This window comes from Tamandua tetradactyla, chromosome 14 (assembly GCF_023851605.1).
Source record: "Tamandua tetradactyla isolate mTamTet1 chromosome 14, mTamTet1.pri, whole genome shotgun sequence".
Classification (NCBI taxonomy): Eukaryota; Metazoa; Chordata; class Mammalia; order Pilosa; family Myrmecophagidae; genus Tamandua; species Tamandua tetradactyla.
In genome coordinates, this window is record NC_135340.1 from 44,578,638 (window position 1) to 44,590,246 (window position 11,609).

Genomic DNA, 11,609 nt, shown 5'->3' on the forward strand with positions numbered 1-11,609 from the left:
TTCATAATCATGATGAAATGCCACATGTTTAAAATATCCATCAGTCAAACACACCCTTATATAGTGGTAAATAGAAAAATGAAACAGAAGGAAGGAAGGAAGGAAGAAAATAAAGGAAAGTTACCAGAAAGCAGTGTATTATAAGCAGGGTAGGTAAAGAAGATGAGAAGATGCTGAAGCAGAAAGAAGAAACCTTTTAATGAAAAGGAGGAAAAGGAAAAGACGTTCGTAGAATGTGTCAAAGTACTGCAGTGAAAATAGTCAGTGAAGGCACAAAGCACAGGCCTGGAGGCGAGCATGAACAGTGTGAAAACACAGTTGATGTGAAGAAAAATAAGTCCAGTAAAGCTGATATCTTTGCTGACCTTTGAAAATAAGCAGAAAATCAGTATAAGCTGTATCTTCCTGAAGATTTCTATCACTTCTGGACATTCTGTGAAGAATTTGATCACAAAAAGCTAGCTGATTCACTTTCTACAAGCCTTGGATTTCAATTCATGGGTACTTACAATATCCTTGTTGGAAAACAAAAAATGAGGAAAAAATCATTAAGCCTGAATTTTAACTTTCACTGGAGGTTTTACTATGATTCTCCTAAGTTCCAGACCATTATTATTGGAGATAATAAAACTTAATACCACATGTAGCATTTCAGGGATTCTCCTGAGGAAATTCCTGTTTTTGTGGGAACAAATGAAGCAAAGAAAAATTATATTATTGTTCAAAATGGAGATAATGCATTTCCTACAGTCAAATTACTTTTGATGAAAAAATGTGAAGATAAAAAGAAAACTATCTTATTAAACAATATAAATGAAAAACTCAAAGAAAGAGTCAGAGAACTTGGGTACTCATGGAACAGAGAACCATGATGATGAAACAGAGAGATAAGAAATCAGCAAAAAAGACCCTTCATGATGCAGACTTAGTTGTACTAGTAGATAACAATTATAATGGATACAGAGAGTCCCTTGAAACAGAATCTCACCTGAAGAGAATTTTCAAACCAATTGTTGAGGCACAAGCAGATGAGGAGAGATTTGAAATCTTTTGTTCCCATTTGAGAAAAGACTTTTGTATGGTGTACTAATCATAAATGTGATTATGGCATGGAGTTTGAGTTGGAAATGGTCCTCTTTTTCTATGGTTCACATATTTTCATAAAGTTGCCAGCCAACTTTTACCTCTTGCATATAATCTGTTAAAGAGGAATCTGTTTGCAGAAATAATTGAAGATCATCTGGCAAAGAAATAGAAGAGAGTGTAGACCAACTTGCTGCAGGAGTTGGCTTTGCTTCATACATAATATTATAAGACATTAGCATTACACTTGTTGCTTCTGTATTTTTTTTAATACAGGAAAAAAACCTGATGGAAACATTTACAAAAAGCATTTTTAAAATAGCATCAAAATGAAAATATTGATTCAACAAGTAACTTTTATGAAAACTAGCACACTTTGAGTCTGTAGAGTTGTAGGAATTTCTAGGGCAATGAGAAGACAAATTATCATGCATCAGTCCTCTGGATATCTCCAATGAAAGTATGGCATGGACATTATAAGAATGTTTTTGATCTTACAAAAAGTATAAAAAGAAACATAGCAGAAACTATGAGGGAAGAAAAGCACAATAGAAGAGAGTAAAAATATAATAGAGGCATACAAAGACAGATTTGAACAGGCAGAATAAAGAATCAATGCACTCAAAGGTAGAACAATCAAACTCTTACAGACAGAAGAAGAAATACTGACAAGAATGGAAAAAATTAAGCAAGACAAATCTCAGATATCTGAATGACAGCTGATGCAAACAAACAAATGCATCATGGGTGTTCCAGAAGGAAAATAAAAGGGAAAGGGGCAGAAAGAATATTTGAGGAACTAATGACCCCAAATTTCCCAACTCTTATGAAAGTTACAAATATACATACCTGTATCCAAGAAGTGCAATGTAATCCAAATAAAATAAATTCTAATGGACCTTCTCTAAGATACATACTAATCAGAATCTTCAACAAAATACTTGCAAATCAAATCCAATAAGACATTAAAAATTACACATCATTAATAGGTTTTATTCCAGGTATGCTTAGGGTGGTTTGACACAAGAAAATCAATTAATATAATATATCATATTAACAATACGAAGGGAAAAAATACAAAAACTTCTTGAATGATGCAGAAAAGGCATTTGACAAAATCCAGCATTCTCTCTTGATAAAAACACTTCAAAAAATGGGAACAGAAAGAAACTTCCTCAATATGATAAAGGGCATATATGAAAAACCCACAGCTAGCATCATACTCAATAGTAAAAGATTGAGAGCATTCCCGCTAAGATATGGAACAAGACAAGGAGACTCACTGTTTGCACTGTTATTCAACATTGTGCTAGAAGTTATAGCCAAGACAGTTAAGCAATAAAATGGAAGAAACAGCATACACATTGGAAAGGAAAAAATAAAACTTTCACTATTTGTATATTACAGGATCCTATAAAAAGAAAGCCCCCAAAAATGTACAGCAAAGTTATTAGAGTTAATAAGCAAGTTCAGCAAATTGGCAGGATATAAGATAAACACACACACACAAAAATCTAAGGTTTCTCCACACTAGTAATGAGCTATCTGAGGAGGAAATAAAGAAAACAAATCATTTATAATAGCAATTAAAATAATCAAATATCTGGGAATAAATTTAACCAGGGACGTAAAGGGCTTGTACAAAGAAAATGTCAATACATTGCTAAAAGAAATCATAGAAGACTTAAATAAATGAAAGGACATTTTGTGTTCACAGTTGGAGGAATAATTATCATTAAGATATCAATTCTACTCAAAATGATTTATAGATTAATGCAATCCCAATAAAAATACCAACAGACTACTTGCAAAAATGGAAAAGCCAATGATCAAATGTATTTGGAAGTTTAAGGGGCCCCAAATGGCCAAAAAAATATCTTGAAAAAGTAGAACAAAGTTGGAGGATTAAACAATTCCTGACTTTAAAATATATTACAAAGCTACAGTGGTCATAAGAGCATGATACCAATATAAAGATAGATATATTGACCAATGGAATGAGATAAAGAATTCAGAAATAGACCTTCACATCCACGGTCAATTGATATTTACCATGACTGTCAACTCCAGTCAGTTGGGAAAGAATAGTCTCTTCAACAAATGGTGCTGGGAGAACTGGATATCCATATGCAAAAGGATGGAGGAGGATTTCTATCTTACACCACATAAAAATTATCTCAAAATGGATAAAAACTTAAATATAAGAACAGGATTATAAACCACCTAGAAGAAAATGTGGGGAAGCATTTTCACGTTCTTGTGGTAGACAATGGTTTCTTAGGCTTTACACCCAAAGCACAATCAATGAAAGAAAAAAAATGAACCATGGGAACTCATAAAAAAAACTTTTGTGCATCAAAGGATTTTGTCATAAAGTGAAAAGGCATCCTACTCAATGGTAGAAAATAAAAAATAAACCACACATCCAGTAAAGGTTTCATATACAGAATATATAAAGAAATCCTACAACTCAGAAATAAGAAGACAAATAGCCCAATTATAAACTGGGCAAAAGACATGAATAGGCATTTCTCCCAAGAGGAATTACAAATGACTAAAAAGCACATGAAAAGATGCTCAGTGTCACTACTATTAGGGAAATGCAACTCAAAACTACAATGACATATCATTTCACACATACTAGTATGGCCATTATTAACAGAACAGAAAGCTACAAGTGTTGAAGAGGATATAGAGAAATAGGAATACTCATTCACTCCTGTTGGGAAGATAAAATGGTGCAATCACTGTGGAAGACTGACAGTTCCTCGGGAAGCTAAGTATAGAATTACCATATGATCTGACAATCTTGCTACTAGGTATACACCCAGAAAAACTGAAAGCAGGAAAACAGTCATTTGAATGCCAGTGTTCATGGTTGCATTATTGACAATTGCTAAAAGATGGAAGCAACCCAAGTGTCTGTCAACTGATGAATGCATAAGCAGAATGGTATAAACACATGATGGAATATTATTCAGCTATAAAAAAGAATGAAGTTCTGATGCATACAACAACATGGATGAAATACGAGAATATTATGTTAAGGGAAGTAAGTCAGATGCAAAAGTGCACATATTGTATGATTTTCTCCCTTAGGAATTAATTATAATAAGCACCGCTCAGAGTCAGAATCTAGGATATAGGTGTCAGGAGAGAAATTAGGATTAGAGAATGGGGACATGATGCTTAACTTGCATGGAATTTCTATTTAGACTGATGGCAAAAGTTTGGAAATGGATGGTGGTGATTGTACCCCATTATCATGAGTGTAATCAACAGCACTGAACTCTAGAGGTGAATGTGATTAAAAGAGGAAACTTTAGATTGTATATATCATAGAATAAAATTAAACAATAAAACATAGGACTGTACAACACTCTGAACCCTAAATGTAAATTATGGGGTATAGATAATAGTAAAAATATAAGAATTTTCTTTCATGAATTATAACAGCTGTACAATATTAATACAAGGTGACAATAATAAGGTGGTATTGGGGACCCAAAAAATGTAATATAAATAATGGATGATAGAATCATTTTGATAATCTTTCCTCAATTGTATCAAAGGTAACTACTGTTGAGCCATGGTGGCTCAGCAGGCAGAGTTCTTGCCTGCCATGCCAGAGACCTGAGTTTAATTCCCGGTGTCTGCCCATCAAAGAAAAAAAGGTAACTACTGTTTAAAAAAATGGTATGATTTCTTTTTAGTAGTAACAAATTTCCACACTAATGCAAGGTGTTGGTGGTGAAGTGGTGTACAGGAATCCTGTATTTTATGCATGATTGTTTTGTAAACTCACAACTTCTCTACTGAAAAGAAATGTAGCAATAGAAACTATCCAAAATTAAATGTTAAAAAAGACTGAAAAAATAAACAAAATGTCTCTGACTTGAAGACAATTTCACCTAGTATATGCATAATTGAAGTCCCTGATGGAATGGAGAGATAAGGGAGAATAGAAAAAATATATGAAGAGATAATGATGAAATGGGATGAAACACACAAGTCCAAGAAATTCAAACAACCCAAGCACAAGAAATAAGAAGAATTTTTATGGGGACATAAATGAAATCAGAAAGAAAGATAGATGTTAAAGATCGAGATGGTATAATCTAGGAATGCCTGGAGTGTATAATAATAGTGAAATGTACAAATTTTAAAAATTTTTTTGCATGAGGAAGAACATAGGAATGTCATTATTGCAGGGTGCTGAAAATAGATGGTAATTAGTATTTTAAAATGTCACCTTATGTGTGAGACTAAAGCAAAAAATGTTTCTTTGTTGCAAAATTTATATTTTGACTAGAGAATTTCCTACTACAACTTATGTAGATAGTTTGATTGAACGTCATAAGTACTTGGAATCTCAGGTAGGACATGAGATTTTGTTGGTTTGTCCAGAGTGATGCCCCAATGAATCCCAGAGTGATTTGATCAGTGAGTGGAAAAGTATTAAAAAAAAAAAAGAAAGAAGGAAGAAGAAGACAACACAAAAGAACATCATAATCAAATTGCTTAGAATTAAGGCAAAAAGAAAATCTTAAAAACAGCCAGAAAAAAAAAGATTTTGCATTTACAAAACAAAGATAAGAATGACAGCAGAAGTCTCACTAAAAACTGGGGTTGGGGTGTGGAATTGTAACACACCATTCTATACCTAGATATAAAATTAAAATACCTTTCAGATATAAAAGCATAGGAAAGAAAGACTTTTTCAAACACACAAAAACAACCAAAAGAAAGCTAGTATGACTGCACAAATATCATACAAAAAGGATTTCAGAGCAACTATTTTTATGAGGATAAAGAAGGTCATTTCATAATGACAAAAGGATCAATTCATGAAGAGAATATAAAAACCCTAACCATCTGTACACCTAATAACAGAACTTCAAAATGCACGTAGGAAAAACCAATAGAACTCCAAGGAGAAATATTTAAATCCAAAATTACAGCCAAAGAGTTAAATATCTTTCTTCCAATTATTTGTAGAAAAAACTGAAAAAAAATCTTTACGTATATAAAAGGCTTAATACTATCAACTCAGTTGAACTAATTGACATTTATAGAACACATCACCCAACAACAGTTGAATGCAAATTTGTTCAATTAGCAAGATAGACCATATTCTGGGCCACAAGACTGATCTTAGTAAACTTAAAAGTATTTGAAGCAAGTTATCTTAATATAATGAAAATAAATTAGACTCCATAACCAAAGATATCTGGAAAATTACCATAAGAATAATAACCCCTGATTTAAAGACAAAATTAAAAGGAAAATTACAAAGCATTTTGAATGGAATGAAAATAAACAAGATACCCAAATGTTCTGGAATGCAGTTATAACAGTGCTTAAAGGAAAACTAATAGAAATAAATTACTATATTAGAAAAGAAAAACAGTCGTGAATGACTATGACTTCTATGTAAACTAAAAAAAAGAAATAATTTAATGACATAAAAAGTAGGAAAATATAAATGCAAACAATAAGATCAGAAATTAATGAAATATGAAAGAAAACAATAGAGAAAATCAATGAAATGAAAACCTGATTGAGAAGATCAAGAAAATTGAAATGGAGTGGTGCAACAGTGGCTCAGTGGCAGAATTCTTGCCTGCCATGCCAGAGATCCAAGTTCGATTCCCAGTGCCTACCCATGTGAAAATAAAAAAAAAAATTGAAACACCTCCAACCATGCTGATCAGATCAAAAAAGAAAAAATATATAAAATACTAATATCCAGAATGAGAGAGTGCGAAAAATATTGCATCTTACAGATAGAAACAAAGATAGCAAGGATACATTTTTAACAAATTATTCCAATAAATTTTATTATAGATAAATGTACAAATTTCTTGAAAGACACAAACTCCCAAAACAGACACAAAACTTTTCTAGTAAATAAAGAAAATTTGTACTTGAAAATCTTCCCTTCATTTCCCTTTTCGATTTATAATCGAAAACAGAAAAAACTACAGGCCTACAAACTTCACTAATCAATTCTACCAAGCATATAAGAAAGGAATGACACCAATTCTATTCAAAGACATGAAGAAATTTTAAGATGAAATATTTCCCAACTCATCCTAAAAGGCCTGCATTACCTTAATATAACACAGAAAAAAGCATTTTACGAAATCCAACTTCCGTTACTGATTTTTAAAAAAACCACATCTTTCAACAACTTGTTAATGGAAAAGAACTTCCTCAACATGGTATAAAGCATCTGTGGAAAACCAGCTTATACCTAGCATCATACTTAATAATGAAAGACTGGATGTTTTCCCATAAGATCAGGAACAAGTCAAGATGTCCACTCTAGCCACTTCTATTCACATTGTTATGGAGAATGAAGCAAGAAAAACAAGGCAAGAAAAATGAATAAGATGAATTCATATCAGAATAGAAGGAGTAAAAATGTCTTTATTTGCACACAACATGATAAGGATGAAGAAAATCCTACATAAACTTTAAAAAACTAATAGAACTAATAAATGAGTTTTGCAAGTTTTTGGGACAAAATGTCAATTAAAATCAATTATATTTTATAATAGCAGTGAACAACTGTAAAGTAAAACAAAAAATGCTATTTAAAATCACATCAAAAATATGAAATATGTAGGATTAAGCCTCAAAAAACATATGCAAGAATAGCTTATTAAAAACTACTGAAAGAAATTAAAAGGAACTTATATAAATAGAGTGATATACTGTTTTCAGGAGGAATAAATACATTCATTAGTTAAGAACTGCATTATAGGTATGATGACACTCAAATATTCTGCACCTCAAGACTCCTGAAGCTAAAATATCAAAGATGGAAATATAAAGCTACATAAACCATTGTCATTGGAAGACCTTATCACATCATTTATAAGATTCTCCTGTAAATCGCTAGATTTTTGCATACTCTCTTCATTGCGGCCTTCATATCTTTATTCCTGAATGTGTAGATCACTAGATTCAGAAAAGGAGTAAGAACTGCATCAAAAATTGCAAGGAACTTGTCCATCTGTGAATCAGGGTGTGGCCATGTATAGACAAACATGGTTGGACCAAAGAACAAAAGGACTACTGTGATATGCGCTGACAGAGTAGAGAAAGCTTTGGATGAACCACCTGAAGAATGTTTCCAAAGAGTGAACAGGATGGTAATGTAGGAGATGAGAAGTATGAAGAAAGAACCAATGCAGATAAACCCACTATTGACAGTGACCATAAACTGCAATCTGTAGGTATCAGTGCAGGCCAGTCTGAGGAGTTGGGGAAAGTCACAGTAAAAGCTACCCAAAATATTAGGGCCACAAAAGGGTAAGTTCACAATAAATGCCAGTTAGAACAGTGAGTGACTGACACCAAGGGCCCAGGCAGCAGCCAGAAACAGCATGCACATTCGAGGGTTCATGATGGTCAGATAGTGGAGGGGCTTGCATATGGCCACATATCTGTCAAAGGCCATGGCTCTTAGTAGCACCATCTCCACACCACCAATGACGTGGATGAAGAAGATCTGATAAATGCAGCCTCCAAAGGAGATGGTTTTGCACTTTCTGAAAAGGTCATAAAGCACCTTGGATGAGGTGACAGAGCAGGCTCCCATGTCAATGAAGGAGAGACTGGCCAGTAGAAAGTACATGGGAGAATGTAAGTGAGGATCAGTGGTCACGGAAAACACAATGAGGATGTTTCCAGTCATGCTTGCCACATAGAGAACAGACGAAAACACCATGAGGAGAAGTTGGATCTCCCATGAATTGGTGAGTCCGAGAAATACAAACTCAAACACCAAAGAGTGATTCCCTCCATCCATTGATTCAATCAACTGGCCTGCTGCTGAAATTAAGAAAACTAAGAAAATGAGGGTGAAATTGTGATTTAGAGAATTATAATATGCCCTAGAATCACCTGTGTTGCAGTATTTTCAATAGGAATAAAAAGCATTTAGTTATTCATTTCCTCAAATACGAGAAAAATAAACATAAATTTAAAAACAACTTGTGAGCTGCAACACAAGTCAAACCACTCACCAATACTCTTTTCAAACTAACAGAAGATTAGGTGAGAACAAATGATTCTTGTGCCTATGACATTCATCAGCTCTTCAAATTACCTTTGATATTGACTGGTTCTCATTTTCTGCATATCCCATTTTGCTTTTATACATATTCCAGTAATCCCCTTGTCTCTCCATGTTGTACTCACAATTCTTTTATAGAAAGTAAGCGTGAGAAGAAAATATTATAATTAATAGATGGTTCATCACATGGAGTGAGAGAAGCTGAGATGTGAGTTGTGAATGAATTATGACAGGCTGTAGATTGAAACTGAAATAGAGTCTGTGATATATGATATTGGAGAGTCTGTTAGAGTAATAAAACAGGGGAAGTATGTGGAGTTTCGTTGAAAAATATAGAACCACTACTTTCTCTTATGTTTATTGTTATTCTGAATGCCTCTAGTTTGTGCACAATCTTTCTTAATTACTAACAAGGCTTTCATGGAGCTTAAGCTACCTGTTCCTCTAGCTTTATCCAGGCATAATAAATGTGTATTTGAGACATTTCACCACAGTTTCTGCTAAGACCTTAGTGGCCATAAAGAATGTAAAATATCTCTACAAATAGCCTCTCTCGATCCATACACATGAAGGTATCATAGATCAGCATTTGAAATGGTTAAGATATTAAGTTTAATTAATCAGTCTCTCAGCCTCCACCTGGTATCACTCCTTATGTTCATTGGCATCACCTGTACTCTAAGGTACTTGGTAATTTCATGCATTTTAACTTGTTCTGCTATTAAATATTACTCTGCTTATTTTGATTAAAATCCATTCAGGCATTTTATCTACAAGGCATTTTATAATTTTATACTTTTAATTAATGATTACAAAATGAAAGGGATATCAAACAATATTAATTAACATTTTAGGAGGACAGATGAGCTTTCTTCTTTATCTTTCATCATAAAATACAAAATGTCTTGCCATGCCAGAGACCCAGGTTCGATTCCCGGTGCCTCCCCATGCAAAAAAAAAAAATACAAAATGTGACACTGGGTATTTAGTCCTTTAGTAAACATTGTATTAATATGTGAGCATATATTTGAATGGAGGTGAGCAGCAAACAAAATTGGTTCTCTGTGTCTGGATGCCCACCTCAATCACTTCCCTAGAGCAGAGAGTGGATCCTGAAAACATTGATGAGAGGTTTGTTATTTGGGGAGTTGTTGAGGTACAGTAGAAGAGGTATACTGACTCCTGTCATTTTTGAAGGTATAAAATGGAACTTTCTTACACAAAGAGCCTCTGACTAATGCCCTCATTCATCCTAGGCCACAAAACTCACAGAGACATAGTGTCCTATCCCAATCTGGGTCACTGCCATCGGCATGAGTCTCTCTCTCTAGTCTCATCTGCCCTCAGTGATTATACTGTCACCACCTGAGCCAAAAGCCATAGTCTCAAGATGTACACTTGATATAACAAAAAATCAGGGGTCTGGGACCAGAAGCCAGGAGCTCATCAGAGAAAGGAGAGTCAGCAGTGAGAAGATTGATGGGAAGGGCATGCAGGAACAAATGATGAAAACATTGGAGAGGGGACAGGGGAGCACAGTAATATTTTTTAGAGTCCCAAGACATTGTTGAGGGAAAGCACCTGTCCTCAGTGTATGAGATGAAACTTCTCATAAGCTGATATAAAGGCCATTTTGTCCAAGTTAGTTGTTATTTAGGTGAAAAACTGAGTTTCACCCAATTCAGTAAACTGAGTTTCCCAGGTTCACACATTTGGCAGAATTAGGGAACAGAACCCAGGTGTCTTGACTCCCACTACATAAAAAATAAATTTTAAAGAAAATAACCAAAAAAAGAGCAAAACTCCAACCTCAAAAGTATGTTTTGCTTAATTAAAACCCCAATTAAGCACAACCATTCATACAAAGTACCAATTATTAATACTGAATTATATAGCAGATTAATAATATTAAATAGCACACCAAATATTTATACAATTAAAGATTGACTGCTATAATAGTAAATTGGGAAAGTGATTTTTCAATGCTATCATTATCTGTACACTCACTTTTCATATTTCACTGTTTACGCAAATGGCCAGTACAACTGTCAGAAAATGAAGTTCATCCTTTTGGTCTTTCTAAATTGTATACTCCTCAAAGATCAATTAAAATCCCAATTACTTCTAGATTTTACTAACAATCCCTCATTCTGATTTGTTCTTTCTCAACTCTTGTAAATCAAAGAATCATGAAAACAAATGACAAAAAATATAAATTGTTCAATAAGTACAATATGAAGTGGAAAATAATACATGTAAAGTGAATGATAAGATAAATATTTGATGAATATTGGGATGAAAAAAGTGCTCTGCAAATTCAAAAGCAGAAGATACAAGTGTCAGCTAAAACAGATGGGGAAGGCTCTGCCAAAGACATGGACATTTGATTCCCTTTAGGAATTCGTGAGAACTGAGTAGAAACAGTGAAGGAAAAGACATA

The 11,609-nt window shown here is 33.6% G+C and overlaps 1 protein-coding gene and 1 pseudogene across 1 annotated transcript; one reads left to right on the plus strand and one right to left on the minus strand.

Moving 5' to 3' along the window:
- The first annotated feature begins 233 nt into the window (after positions 1–233).
- Positions 234–1,314, plus strand: LOC143655422 (histone PARylation factor 1 pseudogene; annotated as a pseudogene).
- Positions 1,315–7,963: 6,649 nt separating this feature from the next.
- Positions 7,964–8,902, minus strand: LOC143655057 (olfactory receptor 4F3/4F16/4F29-like). Its single transcript, XM_077126608.1, is given in 1 exon segment — positions 7,964–8,902. A coding segment is annotated over 1 exon segment (939 nt).
- Between the last annotated feature and the right edge of the window lie 2,707 nt (positions 8,903–11,609).